General features: G+C 55.5%; 6 protein-coding genes across 6 annotated transcripts; 2 read left to right on the top strand and 4 right to left on the bottom strand.

Moving 5' to 3' along the window:
* Positions 1 to 2,453: 2,453 nt before the first annotated feature.
* On the top strand, positions 2,454 to 5,270 carry DCS_07039 (uncharacterized protein; the record flags this gene model as incomplete). The annotated part of the gene is made up of 1 exon (XM_040804326.1): positions 2,454 to 5,270. One exon carries the CDS (start codon positions 2,454 to 2,456, stop codon positions 5,268 to 5,270), a length of 2,817 nt encoding a protein of 938 aa, XP_040654430.1.
* Positions 5,271 to 5,943: 673 nt separating this feature from the next.
* On the bottom strand, positions 5,944 to 6,279 carry DCS_07038 (FMC1 protein family; the record flags this gene model as incomplete). The annotated part of the gene is made up of 1 exon (XM_040804325.1): positions 5,944 to 6,279. One exon carries the CDS (start codon positions 6,277 to 6,279, stop codon positions 5,944 to 5,946), a length of 336 nt encoding a protein of 111 aa, XP_040654429.1.
* A 221-nt stretch (positions 6,280 to 6,500) lies between these two features.
* Positions 6,501 to 8,062, top strand: DCS_07037 (3',5'-bisphosphate nucleotidase; the record flags this gene model as incomplete). The annotated part of the gene is made up of 2 exons (XM_040804324.1): positions 6,501 to 6,545; positions 6,791 to 8,062. The coding sequence occupies 2 exons, from the start codon at positions 6,501 to 6,503 to the stop codon at positions 8,060 to 8,062; spliced, it is 1,317 nt and encodes a 438-aa protein (XP_040654428.1).
* A 194-nt stretch (positions 8,063 to 8,256) lies between these two features.
* Positions 8,257 to 9,172, bottom strand: DCS_07036 (60S ribosomal protein L6; the record flags this gene model as incomplete). The annotated part of the gene is made up of 3 exons (XM_040804323.1): positions 8,257 to 8,624; positions 8,697 to 8,810; positions 8,878 to 9,172. 3 exons carry the CDS (start codon positions 9,170 to 9,172, stop codon positions 8,257 to 8,259), a joined length of 777 nt encoding a protein of 258 aa, XP_040654427.1.
* Positions 9,173 to 9,492: 320 nt separating this feature from the next.
* Positions 9,493 to 11,285, bottom strand: DCS_07035 (Tubulin beta chain; the record flags this gene model as incomplete). Its single annotated transcript, XM_040804322.1, has 6 exons — positions 9,493 to 9,532; positions 9,607 to 9,996; positions 10,054 to 10,844; positions 10,898 to 11,020; positions 11,088 to 11,111; positions 11,274 to 11,285. 6 exons carry the CDS (start codon positions 11,283 to 11,285, stop codon positions 9,493 to 9,495), a joined length of 1,380 nt encoding a protein of 459 aa, XP_040654426.1.
* A 640-nt stretch (positions 11,286 to 11,925) lies between these two features.
* Positions 11,926 to 14,286, bottom strand: DCS_07034 (ATPase components of ABC transporter; the record flags this gene model as incomplete). The annotated part of the gene is made up of 3 exons (XM_040804321.1): positions 11,926 to 13,317; positions 13,365 to 13,445; positions 13,501 to 14,286. The coding sequence occupies 3 exons, from the start codon at positions 14,284 to 14,286 to the stop codon at positions 11,926 to 11,928; spliced, it is 2,259 nt and encodes a 752-aa protein (XP_040654425.1).
* Positions 14,287 to 19,942: the final 5,656 nt, after the last annotated feature.

Below are 19,942 nucleotides of genomic sequence, written 5' to 3'. Positions count from 1 at the left end.
TCAACACGAAGCGTCCTACGGGGGCAATCCCTGTGCGGAATGAGGTACCGTAACAATGCTAAAACATCAGCCCATGTTGGAGCTAGCTCCACGGCACCTGGAAGAAGACAAGGCAATAGTGGCCACGGTCAGACACTGCTCCGAAACCTACTAGGTACTTGTACAGTACATGTACAAGCAGGTTGTACTTAGTGCTCCGTACCATGGCAGATATTACTTGCAAGTACGGAGTGCTACCTACTAATGATACTTAACAAGTACTTACATGTACTTGTAGGGAGTACAGGTTGCTAGGTAGCTAGCTTGTTCTCCAACACAACGCGAACAGAACCGAGGTCCGAAGCTCCCTCCGCCATCAATCCCAAAAGCCTGTTGGAGGGCATCTGCAACTCGTGCATGTGCAGTACATGAACCTCCGGTCTAAGTACATGTAAGTACTCCGTAAGTGTACTTATTTTGCAGACTACCCCATAGTACTACTTACTTAAATGTTGCATTCAGCAGGTACCTAGCACAGCACTGCACTTACTTACACCAGTATGTAAGTACAAGTACCTAAGTTTACCTAGAAGTACAAGTACAGTATATGGTACAAGCAAGCAAGTGTAACAACGGGCGTAAGTTGGACCCATTAAACCAGTCATCCAAAGTGGTCTTCAGTGCGGACGTTCTCGCAAGTATAGCGTGCTTACCGTGCTACTACCTGTACTTACTTACGAGTACAGTACAAGTACTTCGTTGTACGGAGTAATAATACGGAGTACCTGCTCCAATATCAGTGTACATGTGCGGGCACACCGACGAGTCGGACTTGCACCTTCACCGACTTGCAGCCCGTGCTGCTAAGAACGAAGGGAAGGAAGGGTCTCTTCAAGCACCGTTGCACCATCCATGAGGAGATACCATTGCTCCCCCCAACTCTGCTGAATGGACTCCGTACTTGTACTTGTACTTGTACAGTCTTGCAAGTACATGCATGTACTTGCTTCTCTTCGTGCTCCTGCTGCCTCCACGCGATTCCCACGCAGGGGTCTCCAGGGCGTCCCAGTCCAGCTCTCGCAGGGTTGGCTGCCAACTGCATGCCTCCATTTCGGACCCAATCCCTGCAAAGCCTTGGTCTCCAACCAACTCCCGCCGAGCTTCGACATCCCCTGGGCCTTTATCTGCTGCCCCCCTCCCAGCTCATCGTGCTGCAGCATCTCGATCGGCTCTCTTCACCGTCTTCACAGTTCATGTTTCCACCTGCCTGTCACACTCGTGTTGGCTGTGTTGACACCGGCCATATGGGCGAGTACACCTCGTCCTTGGACCGTCGACGCCATCGCTCCCGCCCCAAGTTCTGCAACCGCTTGCAAGACTTGGACTCATGGTCCCCCTCCCCGTTGGCCGCCTTGAGTCGATGGGCTGGTGAGTGACGATCAACACCGACTGTTGGTCGACATCTTGCATCGGTCCAAACCCGACGGCCAACCATTCATCCCCGTCGCCTCATCACATCGGGCCGTTGTCACTCGAATCCTCCATCCATACCTGTACTTGTACACCTACACAATTTCTGTGATAGGGGGGGTCGAAAAGAATGGCCTCCTCCCGTGACCAGGCACTCCTTCGTCGCGGCCTCGATCCCATTACGACAAGACCGCTGGCGTCATACGATTCCCACCTCAGCACGCCCATCTCTGCCGAGTCCATGGCCCCATCACACGTCCGGTCGTCGCATACTCCGAGGAGCGTGATACAGCCGTACAATCCTCAAGAATGGGCATCGTCACCCGTGCCGGCACAAGCGCCGCTGCCCGCTCAAGACTGGCCGCGACCCTTGCCATCCGACCTTCAAGGTGACTAGGAGACAATGTACTCGTTTCGTATGATGGCATCTGTGTTGACCAATTTACTCCGAAGCTTCACCGCAACCGCCTCCTCCATATAGCCCGCCCAGAAGCCGACGGCAGCGGCCAGTGAGCACGACGTTTGAGCATGCCGTTGCATCGACATCATTTCCGCCTCCCCGAACGATATTGACCGTTGGGCAGCAACCGCCACCAGAGCCGACCGCAAATCCACTGTTTCCGTCCCCTCGAGCCGCCGACGGAGGAGTATCATCCACGAGCAGGCGACCTCTCGAATTGCCGAACCCGACCCGAGGGGCCGATGACGATCGGGTCTTGAGTCCACCAGGTTCCCATCCTCCGACGCTGACCTGGAGGAGGAGCGAATGTCCAGCCCCATTTCACCAAGAGCCGCAGCGAATGTGCTCCCCTACTTCGGATATCGCGCAGCCGACCCCACCAGCCGCGCGCAGGGCGGCATCAACTGGTGCCATTGATACACCTACTTGTGCCTTCACCCACGCCCGATCCACGTCACAAACGAGATGGCCCATCGGTATACCCCTACCACCACCTCCTCCGGGGCCGCCGCCGTCCGGATCGAGATCACAGAGTGTGCAGAGCATGGATAGGAACAATGCGCCCATGATCTCGCCCCCTACGCGTCGACCACCCCCGAGTGCTGTGTGCTCCCTCGGCCCGGTCCCTCCCACGCCTGCAGACTGGGTCGACGAACCTGTTCAGCCGGCCCAGCCAGTCCTTGGCCGCTCTCCAGGCCTCACCATAGACACTGCTGCTGCTGCTGCTGCTGCTGCTGCTACGTCCAACACCGCAAACGTTCCCGATCCACTACCATCGTCGGGGAGCGCCAGTGGGCGTCTTAGTCGAGCGGGAGCTGTGCGGCACGACAAGACCATCATTCAACGACGAACTGAAAGTCGCTGCCGGCATACGCCGGAGGGATCGATCGACACTGTGCCCAGACCGCGGCAAGTTGCAGATATCGTGGTACTCAATAGTCCCCATACCAATCCGGCCACGACGACGAAAAAGCCGACTCCTCGGAGCGGTGGTGGAACGCTACACGAGGCTCATCCTGTCAGCGACTCGTTACCGCAAGGGGACTCGCGTAACTCAACACCCCGGGCATCAGGCTCGACGAACTGTTACCAAGTCGAGACAGCATCTCCCCCGTTTCCTTCCCATCTTGCGAAGGTGGGCCAGTCCTCGGCAAAGACTGTTCAGCATATGATGCCTAAGGCATTACCTACCCCTCCACCTCGGCCTCGATCAGAATCAAGCTCGAGGCGGAATAACTCATTTCGTCCTCCGCTGCCAGATACCCCTCCAGTTTTTAGGCGCCTGGCTGTGTCCCAGAGTGCCGATCAGTTCGAAGCCGCCACTCTCGAGCGAGTTCAGACTTTTACTGCAATGGAAGCCGCAGCATCCACCGACGCGGACCGAGTGCGTCTGTTTGCGGATTTCATTGTCAATGAGTCAAGGATTCGCCGGGAGCGTTATTCCTCTGCCATCGGAGAGATGGGTTCGGAGATCTTGGACCTGACGCGAGATCTCTTCCGCCCAGTCGAAGGCTCGAGGCGGGAGTCTGCCACCTCCCAGGAGGAGTGGACACCAGCCTCGACAGATCCAACCACGTCCCGGAGAGATTCGGCCGGTTCTGTCATGCGCACCGATGAGCTGTCCCATTCAGCCCCGACGTCGTCAAAAGCCCCGGCATCGTCAAAAATTCCCACCTCGCCAAGCGGCGGTCCCTCCATCACGGCCAACTGGTCGACGAACTACATGCCCTCACTATCGCCTATCCTAAGCATGAGTGTCAGTGATAGGCACGAAAACGGCAGCTCTCGTGGACGACCGCCAAGCCGTTGGTGGGAGTTGGATTCACTAGGAGACGGACCGCGCGTGCTTGGGAGGTCCAAGCGAGAGTCCAAGTACATGGGCGTCCCCAAAGACCAATGGGTTGAGGAGGAGCCTATCCGAGGAGAGGCGAGCGACAATGGCTCAACATCTGCCTATCCTCCGGAAAAGACTGGCTGGCTCGACCAGGGCGAAGCATCGTCAAAACCGCAGGGCTTCCCACTTTCCGATGCGCCTTCGTCCTCTTCGGTGCTGGAGCCGTTGGATGTCTCTCGGCTCATTACCATGCCGCCGCCGTACCCGCGCCACCACCCCGCGGAGAATAATAATCACCCCGAACTGACGACGATTCGATGTTCGGTGAGAATGCTTGGCGACTTGACACAGGCAAATAAGTCAAACGAGAGCTTCGCCAATGCTAGCGCCGAACGACGGGAGAAATTCTCCAAAGCAGCATCGGAGCGACGTCAGCATCTCAGAGCGAACCTGCAAAAGGAGATTGGTGCTGGGAACCTGAATTATTCGGATGCAGCAGTGATTGAATCCGACTCGGAGCAGCAGGAAAGAGACAGGAAGAAGGAACTGGAGAAGACGGAATACGAACGTTTCCAGAACGAGGTCGTCATCCCGCTCAATGACCTCTTGACGAGGCGAATCACCCTGGCGACGAGCCTGTTTGACGATTTATCGCACCACTTGTTTGACAACGGAGAAATCGACGCCGATATGCCGCAGGAGGAAGGCGATGATCGACCGGAGCTGCTTGAGAAGCTCACGTTGCTCAAGTGGATATTCGAGACACGCGAAACATTGCACAGGACCATTTACGATATCCTCTCGGACCGAAACTCCCGCTACTGCGACGTCGTCGTGACACCGTATCGGCTTTCGAGTAATGCAGAAAAGCTCAAGTCGGCCGAAGCGTTCTTCGCAGAGGACGCGGCCCGGCGTGAACAGGCGTTTGCGATGGAGATTCTGGGTCGCGCAACGCTGTTTCGATCTGTCATGGAAGAGGCTGTTGAGCGAGGTGTCGCGATGCAGCTGTCGGCGTTCTGGGACATTGCGCCGCCGCTACGAGACTTGTTGGACAGCATCCCATCCGATTTCGACAACTTTGGTGTTCAGATTCCGCCGTCGGAGTATGAGGAAAATCCTTCATACCAGCATCACCCTCTGCAGTATCTCTATGGTCTCCTTCAGCATATGGAGAAGAGCACATACCGGTTCATCGAATCACACACGAATTTGCTGTGCCTTTTGCACGAAGTCAAGGAAGCCACTGTGAACGCAGAGGCAAGGGTGCTAGCTACAAAGAGAGAGGACTCCGACGGAACAATCCTCGACGATGAATATTGCGAGGAGAGGGTTCGGATGATGCGCCAGAGCGAGACCAAGCGGCTCACTGCGGACCTGAAAGAGAAGGTGCGTGCCGTGCAAGATCAGTGGAACAGTGCGTTGGCCAACAGGATAAGAACCTCCAAAGAGCTCACCAGAGCATGGTTGCTTCAGACTGGAGGGTGGGATGAATCGCTCGAAGAATCTGAAGGATTTGGAGGAGAATAGCCAGTCGGCTAAGCGACATGCCAGTCAGGTGAAACAGTCATCTTTTCGACATTGATTGTTGTGTTATTTTTTTTAACGACTACGGATGATGATATACCCTAAAAACTAGCTTCGCCCTTCATATCATGCTCCGTAGCTTATGTTGTATTTGAATGACAGAGGCGAATTGAGCCATCATGTTGTTGATACAACGAGCGGCCATGACTTCAAGCACCACTTGGAACTACTAATATGCATTCCGAGGTGCCTAGGATACTATCTCAAAAACATTATGATAATAATGGACAGCACCATGTGTTGGTCACTTTCCAAGCCTCGGAAGGGAAAGCGGTTGCTCAACAGGCGACATTACCACACGCCTTGAGCTTCGAGATATTCTTTGCATGGGGTGTATTTGTGAAAAATACCTCATTACCGCCGAACATTTCCCATAATTTGGGCAGTATTCTGCTCTCTCACGGCGAATATAGACCTGCGAGGGCGTTTCTTAACCTGGTAACGCGTTTGAAGCCATGAATGGGTTCCCATAGGTCGAATGTCGCGGCCTTGATCCGAATTGGAGAAGTTGCCTGCAAATGGGGAAAGGGGTGAGGCGAAGGCTGATCGGAGCGAGGAAAAGTGACGTCTCGTTCAATTCTTTGGTAGCCGCTCGACCATGCGACAAGGATGCTTCTCATTCCATGAACGCCTTTGGTAGATTCATACCCATCCTTCGAGCAGATAATCTCACTCGCTCCTCGTCGTCCATATCCATGCCTGGGTTGTAGCGTTCGAGCAAGGTCACGTACTTCCTTTGAGAACGCAGATAGATTACCGCCTGCTCGGCCTCGGCATATCTGTGATTGGCATCGCTAGCGTTGATGATGCTGTTGCTGGCGAAGGAGGCTCGAATTTGAGAGTGTAGAGCGGAGCGCGGGTTGGCGAGAATGGGGCGCGGTGGAAGCTCGCGGAGAAGAGCACGGTAAAGGGAACGAAGTTGAATGGCCGAGGTGGTCGTGTTAACAGCCATTTTGGATTGTCGGAGAACGCGATATGTCGAGTCGATGTAGGGAAAAATCGACCATGAGGATTCCGAAATCTGAAGTCGTCGATTTGCAGTAGTCCATCCTCGCGCTAGGGACCTAGCACAGTGGCGAACGGAAACCCCCACTAACTTGTACACTGTACGGATAGCTTGTCCAGCGACTGATAATACCTGTACACCGTTCAGGGGCAGGGGCAGCAGCAGCAATGATGAGCTCTCCCCACCTCCCCCTGGACACGGTGGACAGGACAGTGCGCATAAGGGGAACAAGACCCCAGTGCCCACCATCATCATCGCTGACATTCAATACTTACAGCACGTCTACACCCACATCATATGCTAAGTCCAAACATCGCAACTCGGAATAAAGGCAAAGCAAGTTGCAGACCTCCGATTTGGCGTCGTTGAAGAAATCTACAGTTCCCTAGTCGGTGATACCCCTCGAGGAACGCTCGTCTTCTCTTGTTGGCGTATGGCTGAGGAAAGGAATCACCAGCTCCCGCTACCCTCGCACCACAAAACTTTGGCTCTTCGATATCTCACCCTACGCCTCATCGTCTCGTTACTCGTCCTCACTGTGGCGCTGATCATCCCGCCCGCCGCCATCCTCACCCATCTGCGGCAGCTGTCCGGCCAGATCCTCCGATACCGCCCCTTCTCTTTCTATTCCAGTACCCGTGCCGCCAGCGAGATGCCCTCACCATTTGCCTCCGAGCTGCAAGTCGCCCAGCTCGCCGTTCAGCGTGCCAGCATCCTGACCAAGCGGGTCTTCCACGAGAAGGCCAAGGGTACCGTGGACAAGAACGACAAATCCCCCGTTACCATCGGTGACTTTGGTGCTCAGGCCCTCATCATTGCTGCCTTGCAACACAACTTCCCGGCCGATGAGATTGTGGCGGAGGAGGAGGCAGCGCAGCTGCGAGAGGATCCTACCCTGCGAAACACTATCTGGCAACTTGTCAAGGACACCAAGCTCGAAGATGCCTCTGCCGAAAAGCTGCTTGGCGGGTCCATCGCCGACTCCGACTCCATGCTGGAGCTGATTGACCTTGGCAACAGCAAGGGTGGCGCCAACGGTCGTATCTGGACCATTGACCCCATTGACGGCACCAAGGGGTTTCTGAGAGGTGGCCAGTATGCCGTCTGTCTAGGCCTCATGGTCGATGGCCACGTCAAGGTCGGCGTCCTCGGATGCCCCAACCTCCCTGCCGACGATGCCACCCGCCTGACGGCCGACATCGGTACCAACCAGACGGATGAGGGCCGCGGCGTGCTCTTCTCCGCCGTTCACTCGGAGGGTGCTACTAGCCGTCCCCTCACTGCCGGCGCACTTGCGGAACCTGCTAAGCCCATCTCGATGCGCCCGCTCCACGACCTGGCCAAGGCCACCTTCTGCGAGAGCGTTGAGGCTGGCCACTCGGCCCATGATGACCAAGCTGCCATCTCGCAGAAACTCGGCATCACGGAACCCAGCGTTCGCATGGACAGCCAGGCCAAGTACGGCTCCATCGCCCGTGGCGCTGGGGACATCTACCTTCGCCTGCCTGTCAAGGCAACGTACGAGGAGAAGATTTGGGATCATGCCGCCGGTGACCTCATCGTCCGTGAGGCAGGTGGTCAGGTCACAGACATCTACGGCAAGAGGCTCGACTTCGCCGTCGGTCGAACGTTGGCCAACAACAAGGGTGTCGTTGCCGCGCCTGCCGCAGTCCACAGGAAGGTCCTTGATGTCGTGCAAGAAGTCCTCAAGATTACACCCTCATCCTAACGCAACGAAGCAACATGGGTTGGGCATAGTCAAGAATCGTACGCAATTTCAAAATGGTGGTACACATGCCCTATATGCTTGCGACGTCTAAAGTACACATGGCCCCCAACGAGCTCCTCCACACGACGAGCACAATGCAGCCATAGCCATAACCATTGCGTCAACCGCCGTACCGCTATCTTCCGCAGCCTCGTCTATTTAATCTTCTTTTGCTTCAACTTGATTGTCTGGTCGTTTATGAAAACTCCTTTCCCCTTGTACGGCTCCGGTGGACGCCACTTGCGTACGCGCCCGGCAAACGACATGAGCACCTCGCGGTCTGGCCCTTCCAGCAGGATGCGTGTAGGCGCAGGAGTAGAGACGGTGACACCGCGCGGTATACCTTCCTCGACGGGGTGAGTGAAGCCGAGCTTAAGACAGAGAAAGCGCTGGCCTGGGTAGGTCTCCTTGGCGCCGCGCTGCTCGACCGACGCACGATAGCCAACGCCGACAAGGCGCAGGATGGCTGTGTGGCCTTCCGAGACGCCCATCACGTGGTTATTGAGGTAGGACCATGTAGTGCCTGCGCCGAATCGCCTGTCAGAAAAGTGAAGTGATGCATACTGGCGAGTGCACGAGACGGGCATCGACTCACCCCACATCTCCTTTTGCTCCTTAATGTTGGCATCCTCAACGCTGAGCAGCGCCGTCCGGTCCTCCAGGTCTTGTTTTAAGCCCACAAATTCAGGTACATCCAGCTGGAGCGACCCTGCACATGTATTTCTCGTCAGAACACTGATCTATACATCATCTCGGAATCATAAGGCCACACGTACCCAAGGGTCCCTGCACGGTAATAGTCCTCGTCATCGTCGCTTTGTATGAAGTCTTGCTCTTCGTCGCTTTCAGCTCTCCCATTGTAAGTTCCACACCAGGCGGAATCGAGATCGGAGTTCGTCCCAGCTTCGACGGTCGCTTGGTCGTGGTCGAGAACTGCGCAAGCTGTTGTCGTTGTCGTTGTGCAAGTCTTTGCCACGCTGGGACCAGGAATCCCGGCAGCGTCACAGCCGGGGCGGCACGGAAAACATAGCCCAATGTCTTGCCCCCGTTGGGAGCAAACGATAGAGCCATTGGAAAATCCCTGCTGGCCCAGCAACTGAGGATGTCGTGCTGTCGGGTGGACGTATCGTGGTATTGTCTTGCCTCTTCTGGGGACTTTTCAATTGGTGCTTAGTCACTGTCGATACGTCACGTGGACCCTAAGAGCTCTCTGCTCTCGAGCCCCACAAATCCAGCGAACCTTGAACCTTAGGCATCCGGACCCCTGGTTGACTGTCGATTAGGCAGTATTGCTCGTAGTACACGAAACCTTTGTTGTACTAGATTGCGTGCGTGCTACGCTACGGATCACATCATTGTCGTAATTGTAGTCAATTTAGTTAAAGAGAAAGTTACGCAATGGCCTCGACCGCCACGAAGCGAAGGTTGACCCTGCCGACTCGAATGGCAAAATGCCCGTTTCACAAGAGCCAAAGAAGGAAAAGATTGGTTAGGAGGCTGCCTACTCCTCAACCTCATGAGGAATTTCCTCCTCATACTCCTCTTCCTCCTCATCGACGCCAGCGTCCTGGTACTGCTGGTACTCCGAAACCAAATCGTTCATGTTGGACTCGGCCTCGGTGAACTCCATCTCATCCATGCCCTCGCCAGTGTACCAATGCAAGAAAGCCTTGCGACGGAACATGGCGGTGAACTGCTCACCGACACGCTTGAAGAGCTCCTGGATAGAGGTGGAGTTTCCGATGAAGGTGGACGACATCTTGAGGCCACGGGGAGGGATGGCGCAAAGAGCCGTCTGGATGTTGTTGGGGATCCACTCCACGAAGTAGCTCGAGTTCTTGTTCTGCACGTTACGCATCTGATCCTCGACCTCCTTCATGGCGACCTTACCACGGCTGCAGGAACAAACGTCAGTCAGGTTGAGCATGGATCTGGAGGGCAGAGTTACGTACAAGATGGCGGAGCAGGTCAGGTAACGACCGTTCCTGAAGTCAGAGGCAGCCATCATGTTCTTGGGGTCGAACATCTGCTGGGTCAACTCGGGCACGCTGACGGCGCGGAAAGAGTGGGCACCGCGGCTGGTCAGAGGAGCGAAGCCGACCATGAAAAAGTGCAGACGAGGGAAAGGAACCATGTTGACGGCCAGCTTGCGCAGGTCAGAGTTGAGCTGGCCGGGGAATCGCAGGCAGGTGGTGACGCCAGACATGACGGCCGAGACCAGGTAGTTGAGGTCGCCGTACGAGGGGTTGGACAGCTTGAGCGTGCGCATGCAGATGTCATAGAGTGCCTCGTTATCGATGCAGAAGGTCTCGTCCGAGTTTTCGACCAGCTGGTGGACGGAAAGGGTAGCGTTGTAAGGCTCGACGACCGTGTCGGAGACCTTGGGGGAGGGCACGACGGAGAAGGTAGCCATCATGCGGTCGGGGAACTCCTCACGGATCTTGGAGATGAGCAGTGTGCCCATACCGGCACCAGTACCACCACCAAGGGAGTGTGTGATCTGGAAGCCCTGCAGGCAGTCGCATCCCTCAGCCTCGCGGCGAACGACGTCGAGGACCTGGTCGACGAGCTCGGCACCTTCGGTGTAGTGGCCCTTGGCCCAGTTGTTGCCGGCTCCAGACTGGCCGAAAACGAAGTTGTCGGGGCGGAACAGCTGACCGAAGGGACCGGCACGAACGGCATCCATGGTGCCGGGCTCGAGATCGACGAGGACAGCGCGGGGGACATACTTGTTGCCCGAGGCCTACGGGTCGTCAGTATTCGAAACAGCTGGCAAGACATGACAGGAACGCAAACCTCGTTGAAGTAAACGCTCATTCGCTCGAGCTGGAGCTCGGAGGTGCCGTTATAGACACCATTGCTGTCGAGGCCGTGTTCGCCAGAGATGGTCTGCCAGAAGGCGGCACCAATTTGGTTACCCTGTGACGACGTGGTGAGCGGCCCTGCCGGATACACGTTCGCTGTCTGTGGAGACGTCTCTACTTACGCACTGACCGGTCTGGAGGTGAACCTATATCGAAGAAGGAAACTCATGTCAGCGAATGATTCCCAACAATGGTCATGGGTGCGGTTTGACGGAGAACTGGGTCCAGCAATGCTGCTTGGCGGGGTATCATCAAGGGGTTTTTGGTTTGACGCGTCGCGATAGGTCGGAAGGGGTAGGACGACTCACAATCTCACGCATTTTGGTAGTTGATGGTCGTCGTTGACGGACGTATTGGTGCCTGATGGTCGAAAGAGGTCGCGGAAGCTTCACACTCGGGGCTTGTGTGGTGGAGGATGAGAGAATAGTCAAGGATGAGTAGTGTTGATTTTTGTTGGACGTGGTACTCCGTACTCCGTACACGTAAGTAAGTAATTGGCATTGAGCTGGTTCACCGCCACGACTTCGGGAAGGTGCGGGCCCCTCACTCTCGCTTGTTTACATCCTGGTCCGTGCACGCCGAAAAGGGTAAGGTGTCTGCCAAATAGTGCGACCTCTGGAGGTTAGGCAAACGGCAGTTCACCTTGCTGCTTCATGTCACAATTGTCACAATTGGCTACTCGTTGCCCATGATTGCTCGTTGCCGATAACTTCATTGTGCAGATTACATGATGCCAAATTCCCGTCAGAGTGCCGTCAGATTCTTTGGAATCCAGGGGTGCTCCTGGAAGCGCAGCGGCTCGTCTCGAGCTCATCATACCGTAGCGGGCGGCCAGTTCGCGTCCACAGTAATAGACTGTACACAACGTCTCAGGGAAGCTCATTCATCACGGCGAGAGGCGAGGAGCAGGATCGTAATTGCAGAGCAGAAGTCACTATGCTTGTTGATGTACGGAGCACCCTAGTGCGCCTTGACGACGCCGGCTGCATCGGCCTGCGCGGATATTCTCTTCTTGTACTGCTGCACGTCGCCATTAAACTTTTCGACGGTGCCGCCGTCGCACACCCAGAGCGAGGTGCACACCATCTGCAGCATGGTTACGTCGTGGGACACCATGAGAACACCGCCCTGGAACTCGTTGAGGGCCTCGGCCAGCGCATCCATTGCTTCTATGTCCAGGTGATTGGAAGGTTCGTCGAGCACGAGAATGTGGGGATTGGTCAGGGCGAGGCAGGCGAAGGCGACCCTCGACTTTTGACCACCGGACAGCAGGCCCATTTTTTGCAAGCCTGTCGTTCCCGTGATGCCAAACGCTCCCAGCTGTCTCCGATATTCCTCATCCGTCCTGCCAGGGTAGGTGTTGGCCATGAAGCTCACGGCGCTCGTCGTCAGGTCGAGAGCGTCGACGTGATGCTGGGCGAAGAAGCCGATCCGAAGGCGGGGGTGCGACGAAACCAGGCCCTTCAGCGGCTGCAACTTGCTCACGAGGAGCTTCAAGATTGTGGTTTTGCCGGCGCCGTTGGGGCCGACGATGCCGATGCGAGAGTCGAGCTGGACATCGAGCTCCACATCTCTCAGCAGAGGCTTGTCCAAGGAATAGCCGAAGGAAACCTCGGACATCTGAATGATGGGCGGTGACAGCTTCTCGACGTCGGGGAAGCGAAACTTGACGTTGTACTCGGCCTCGGGCGGTTCCAGCACCGGCATCTTCTCGAGCTTCTTGATGCGAGACTGCGCTTCCGAAGACTTGGCGGCGTTGTAGCGGAACTTGTCGATGAACGCTTGGAGATGGGCCCTCTGGGCCATCTGGTTCTCGTACTCCTTCTTGGCCACCTTCTTCCGCTCCTCTCGGGTCGCGTAGAAGGAGTCAAAGTTGGCCGAGCGGTAGTAGTCAAGGCGCTCGGAATGTTGGTGAATGATGTCTGTGGCGACCTCGTTGAGGAACGCTCTGTCGTGGGAGACGACGAGGACGGTGCTGGGGTAGCCTTGGAGGTACTGGGAGAGGAAGGTGATGGAGGGAACGTCCAACATGTTGGACGGTTCGTCGAGGAGCAGCAGGTCCGGCTCGCAGAACAAGGCTCGGGCAAGCGCAAGTCGCATTCTCCAACCGCCAGAAAACGTTTTGGTGGCGAACTGCTGCCGCTCCGGCGAGAAGCCGAGGCCGGCGAGAATGCTGGCCGCTCGCGACTCTGCCTTGTCCGACTCCATCTCGGCCAGCTTCCCCTGAATGTCTCCCAATTTGCCATCCTTTGCCTCCTTCTCGAGGTCGAGCTTGGCGGCATCGGCCGAGGTATCGGCAAGGGCGGCACGGCGGGCCTCGAGCTCTGCCAAGCTGGCGATGAGTTCCTGCCTCTGTCAGCGACGTCTAGCAACAGCACCATGTCGCCGGCATGACCCACATCCTGCTCCTTCAGCAGCACCTTGCGCCACACGTCGGCATCGAGAACAGCCTGGAGAGCGGGCGTGTCGTCGCCGGTGATCTACATGACGATTAGCGGGAGCGGAGGAAGCGGGCAGGCTCTCGGGGGCTCGCACCTCTTGTTCGACGTGAAGAATGGAAATGTGCGTGGGGATGGCGACTTCTCTCCTCGACAGGGCCCGCAGCAGTGTCGATTTTCCGATACCGTTGTTGCCGACCAAACCGTAACGATGACCGTAGGCAAGGGTGAGGGTCGTATCGGTCAGGATGCGCAGGCCGCCGATGGAGACGTCGATGCTGTCGAGCTTGATGTCCTTGGTCTTGCTGGCACCCGTGCTGCCGAGCTGCAACGGGTTCACGGCCATGTAAAACTCCTCGTACGACTGGGTGCTCTCCGGCAGGTCGAGAAGCTTCGACGCTTCGTACTCGACCGTCTTGAATGTCTTCTTCTGCTGCTTGGCGGCAATCTTTCGCTCGGCCTTTTCGAGCTTCTTGCGGTCCACCTTGGACTCGACCTTGCGCACGTTGGCCGCCTCCAGGTCGACACCGCCGGTGGCAACGGCCAGGGTCGAGGACATGTTCCGCTGAGAGCTGACCTGAATGGTCTGATCCAGCCGCTTGACGGCCGCTGGCCCTCGCCTCTCGCCGCCGTTTGCTTGGGTGTACTTGTCGACCCAGCGGTCGACCAACAGCTTTATCTGCTCCTCTCGTGCAGGATTGGGGTTTCCGGAGGCGGAGATGAGCAGCTCCGTTATCACCGCGGCAGCCTCGTTGAGAGGAGAAGTCCCGGACGGGTCATCATCGTCGGACCAGAGGGTGGAAGCATGGGACAGGTATCCGACAGAGTAGTCTGAAACGACAGGGTCGATGTTGGGGAGCACGGCTTTGATATCGGCGTCCATCGTGCTTGCTGCCTTCCAGGACCGGACGGAGCTGTGTTCTGCAGGGGCGTACGCTGATCGAGCTTCGTCTGCGCGTCGTCTTCTGCGATGGCGGATCGGCGCAGCAGGTATCGTGGTGGCAGGCCTCGGTTCGGTGGTGCGACGGTCTCGCTCGTTTCGATCTCCTTTGCTCGGGCACACATGAGGTTGTGCCCCACCATGCGTTAGAGATTCTTTCGATTGGGCGGTGCGGAGTCTTCCGGGCCGGTAGGCGGGAAAATGCACCAGTACGGAGTGCTATAAAGTAGGTTCGGCACTGCCCCTACGTTGCGTAGAAGGATGTTAATACACTAAGGACTAGCAGTATTACTTACGGAGTGCTTACATTTAGTGCACTTACTGAGGTACCGTAAGTACTGTACAGTACTTCCTTGCTCGGCACATACTTGCTGTAATACTCTGTACCTGCTCGCCGACTCGTATTCCTCCGCAGTTCCTCCACAGCCTCCACAACAGGACCGCTGGCTGGCACGAGTATGGTACGGTAATCACTTGATAATTCTATCTATACTCGTCGAACCTTGTGATCTAGATGGTCATGTTCAGCTCTGCCAAACAAATTCACGTTGGCGATGCCGTTCCCTTACACGAACCTGTCCGCCAGGATCTAATGCCCGGTTTTCATGGAGATTGCATACATTCCGATACATGCATGCACAAGTGCATGATATCAAGGTACAGAGAAAGCTTTTGGCACCCCCAAGACTTGTGAGGATGCCAAGATGTAAGAGTGTTCGATTCGTCATTGACGGGTCAACTCGGGACCTGGTTGATTCCCAGTTGGGGCATATGAGTTCAACGAGAGGGCCTCGTAGGAAGATACCACATGCGGTGAAAGGGTCCGCTCGCTCGCGGCTGACGGCTTCTCGATGCTCAGCAGCCAATCGAGACATTGCCCACGTTCAATGCGGTAAGACGCGTCGTGCCGCGTAGCGGTAAGCACTTGATACAACTTTGTCGTGTGCACGTGTTGACAATCTGGTGTATGCATCGCGAAACATGGAGGCTCACCGGCCTGAACTGCGGCCGCAAGACGTACAATATAGTAGGTGCTTGACGACCCAGCTGAGTTTGGTGTATGGTTACGGAGAGCGGAATACAGCATAAGAACGGAGTAAATACGGAGTATATAGTATTGGTATTGTCCACCTTGTAAGCAGAAGAGCACGAAACAAGTGTACTTACTTGCATGCACTTGCATGTGCGCAGTACTCGTGCGTATCTACAACTCCTGTATGTACAGTACAAGTACATTCCAAAGCTCGCACATGAACAGGTGCCTGTACCGCACAGCCGGTACTTGTCACAGCACTCGAATGGAGATGGAAGAAATTGAAGAAAATTTTACTTCATCCTCTTTTCATGGATATGCTTGTACGATAATGCGGTGTAAGTGCTGTAGGTGAGAAAGGCTTCATTATCAGTCAATCTACGTGCATGGGTGCAAGTGTACAGTACATACACATGTAAGTACTGTGAGTAAGTTCAAGCCCATACGAGTATGGAGTAATTACTGTTGGTGCAGACTGCGGAATGCCTTGCTACTCGTCGTGGGATTCAATCCCCGGACAAATTTTGCCTGATCTGATACAGGGCATCGAACAGGGTTGCTTGCGTGTGGGTGTGCCAGTGGATGCCCCGATCCGGTGCGTGGTGGATACACACACCTACTTACATTGAATTTAAGCAAGTACAGTCCTTGCAAGTCTGCCATGTTCAAGATGCAAGTACGGAGTACAACGAGCACGAGTAAGCACGGCAACTATTCCGTCAGAGTCGTGAGAATCATGGGCAGTTCCTTCCATCAGGACTCATGCTGATGCTTGCCGATGTGCAGTGCTCGTTTCGTTGCAAAAACGTCAACGCTGCGGTCAAGTTGAGGCTCTGCAACTAACTACCTGCAGCGCAGATGGGGTGTCGGCTTTCCGCTTCCGATCCGCGTATCGTTCGTAAAAGGTCAAGGCGGCGGCCTGAAGTCGTGGTATTTGTTACACGAGCATGGAATACTCCGAACGTGCATGTACATGTCGGTTTAAGTGTGCTTCCGTATGGCGCTCCCATGGCTCGATAATTGCCTACCATACATGGAGCCACCGCGCCACGCCACTCGAAGTCGGCCAGTGAAGACCGACATTGAAAGACAGGAGCTGCATCAACCTTCTGAGCTCAAACTTCGGGGCTCGGCGCTCAGGACGCAGCAGGTGCCGTGCCAACCAAGCTGCCTGCTTTCCTGCACGCTTTCGATGGAAGCGTCGGAAGCGGTGCGACGTTATTTCGAACGAGTTTCTGTTCTCGCTTGCTCCTTGCATCGGACGAGCTCCCCGAGGTCGACCAAGGCTGGCTGGGCAATATGACGCTAGATTAGAAGGCTCGATCAGAACTCATGTGACTTGTCTAAGATGGGGGTTGCCAGGGAGTGGGGAGGGGGGGGGGGGCTTCATCAGAAGCAACTTCGTATGGAACAAGTGCCAAGCGAAAGCGAGCATGGCAGAGGAAGGGAGGACGCTGTCAGCAACGAATCAATACACCCGGGTATACGGCATACAAGTACATGGAGAGTACTCGTAAGCGTTTGGGCTCAGCATCGGTTTTCTTCGGTACCGTAGATTCCGTTTCATGCAGGTACGGAGCACGAGAACATGTACGAGTGCAGTTGGGGAGAGCGAGGGCTCTGATGCGCCCAGTGAGCCAATGCGGATTCTGGTCGGTTGGCCTGGCGGCGATCGTTGACGAATAGTGTGCTGCTTTGTGCCTGTCGTAGTTCCAATCAGCATCGCGGCATCCATGCGCGTGCATGATGTGCATGAATGATGCCTACACCTAGCCTCCGTTGGTGGGCTTCGCCCTGGAGCTGGAAACTATTACCCACGCAGCCCCACAGAGGGATGCACAGGTGCCCGGTCAGCCGTCAGATCTGGATCTGGCACTGGAGAGATACTGTCTCGTACCGTCTTCTCCCGTATCTGTGCGTGCACCTACGAACAGTCCGACTCCGAGCACAATGAATTGCCCACAGCCGGTGTGAAAAAAGGGGGGGCAAAGTTCGACGTGTCAATTGCCAGCCAAACTCGGACATGGGATATGCTGCAAGACAGTGAGTGAGAGATGTTCATGATCGTCTGGACACGTCTCCCGCATCCTCCGTCTCTGGCCACAGGAAGTGGTCGGAAAGAGGGGTGGTTCCTCACACCCATTGGCAATCTGTGCACTCTCTCATGTCACCCATTCGAGAAGTACGAGGTTGAGCAGAGAAGTATTACGAGGTTGAACAGAAAAGTAAGTACATTACGGGTACCGAGTACATGAAGTGCTTCCCTATCATCGTACCATCGGCCTTGCTCCTTCCATCCCAGGTTGGACAAGGTTAGGTCGTAACACTCGGTACGATGTGCCTGCCTATAATATGAAGCATGGATCCGCAATTCATGTCACCAGCGTTAGAGCACACTGCGCAATGTGTGAACCTACGGGGATACGTCAACCATCGCTGATCAGGCACCTCAGCATCCCACCTGCACCTTTGCCAGAACGAACCTCCGAGCCAAGCGTTTCTAGATACCCCCTATCGTGTCTTGACAGCAGCAGTGGCCTGCAGCCGCCAGCACGCCATTTGTACGGAGCGCATTGGCATGATATCATTTTTTTTTTTTTTGGTTCGTTTTTCATGGCAATTATTGCCTCTCGTCCACACGGTGCATGTGCTCGGGTTGCTCGGACATGTCCACGCACCTGCTGTCGTAGCCTTCACCCAGGGAGAAAGGGGGCAACAATGACGAAGCCGCGTAGCGTGTTCCACAGAATAGTGCACATATTGATTCCACTGGTGACGAATACGTCAAGTTCGATGCACGCGTGTTTCGGATATTGCTCATCAGCATCGAGGCGCACGAGGCAGCTGGAACAACTCTATCCCCACCGACTGCTCGTTCCAGGGTAGCTAGGTGTACCAAGGTGTGGGAGGAGTCCGGATTATTACTTGTACATCTACGGAGTACGGAGTACTGTAATACTTAAGTACAGTACATATACGGAGTACTCCGTACTGTACTCCGTATTACTGTGCAAGTACGGAGTACATGTAAGTACTGTTTGAGCGAGCACGTGCACCACGACCTGCCTGTTCGTCCGCCCTCTTCGTTGGCCACACCATGCGGGGTCGAACCAAACGAGCATGCACGTTGGCCACGAACCTTGTCGAGAGGGACAAGAACGGGGATCCGATATGATACGAACGATACAGTATGTCAACAATCCATTATTCACTTATCAGCCGGTGCCTGTGCGCACACCGTGCTACTGTGTTTGCCATGTACTCTACCTTGGTAGCCTTGGTCATATCCTGGGTGTGCCCTGGCGGTGGCACGGTGCTATCAACGTATATTAATCGCCCTACTAAATGCAAGCACAGTACTCATGTACCCGTAATTGTCGACGTGCTCGAGGACTTCGTGGTGCTCTGGTGCTTCTCCATGTACTCCGTGCAAGCACAGGAATACCAATATTAATAGCAGGCATCCCTCCCTTGTAGGCGGCGCATGTACAGGTACCAAGCTGGCCATTTCACGTCGAGTTGGCGTTGCATGCCTGAGGAATACATCATGAACCCGTATCATATGTACTTACTGCACGGAGTACCTGGACGCGTACCAATATACTTCGTACGCATATATGCTCCGTAACACGAGCACTTGTGCTATATTTACACTTACCAAGTACTTACTTACATGTAGGTGTATGCATGACGAGCATTCATGTCGACATTCAAGCACTCGACCGAGTACGCAGTACACATGCACGTACAAGTACGCCCATGTACACACGCACCGTTCTCCTGCCTACCATGACCCGTACACGAGTACGGAGTACAAGGTCTCAAGATTCCCTGCCGGTGCCTTGAACGGGCTGGCTACAAATTACAATGCGTGCTACCAAGCCACAGAGGGTCCGAGAACGGACGGTGGAATCATGACGGCCTTGTGCCAGCCAGCCGGGGTCAGCCGGGGTCAGCCGGGCAGTCGAGTGTGTCACGGCAGCAGATCTCGCTCGCCGGGCCACCCAAATGCGAGATGTCGAATCCGAGCGAGAAGGATGGCAGCTGATGCGGATGGAATTGGGAGCACAGAAAGCTCCCTTCCTCTCTCCTTGGCATGGCAGGCAATCTGGACTGAAATGCTGCGCCGGCCCACGGGTCAGGCCGGCAGGCATCATCAATGGAGCGACGGCCTTCATTTGTGCGTGGGAGGATACGGTAACGTAATTAACACATTAATTGGCAGCATGGCAAGTGCATGCATGTATTTGCCGCCGTCGCCCAACGAGCCCTTTGGCGTTGGGGACGAGCATGCGTACGTGCGTCATCCATGCTCGAATGTCTGAGTCTGGTCGGCTGTCCGCAGGGCCGTTGCCGGGTCAGTCAGCCTTTGCGGTGGACGAGTCTTGTCTTTCGAAGGGAGGATGAATGGGATGGAGGTGGAGGGACGGAGGGATGGATGGAGGGGTCGGTGTCAACAAGTCAGCGGCGCGCCACGCCTCGCTACAGCATGCAAGTACATGCTGTTGCGTGTGACGCTCCGTACTCGTTCACCTTCTGGCACCCCTCGTCGCGATAATTAAACTT

The sequence above is a fragment of the Drechmeria coniospora genome, chromosome 03, assembly GCF_001625195.1.
Source record: "Drechmeria coniospora strain ARSEF 6962 chromosome 03, whole genome shotgun sequence".
Classification (NCBI taxonomy): Eukaryota; Fungi; Ascomycota; class Sordariomycetes; order Hypocreales; family Ophiocordycipitaceae; genus Drechmeria; species Drechmeria coniospora.
Note: the sequence above shows the minus strand (reverse complement) of the source record. Positions and strands in the feature narration are given on the sequence as shown.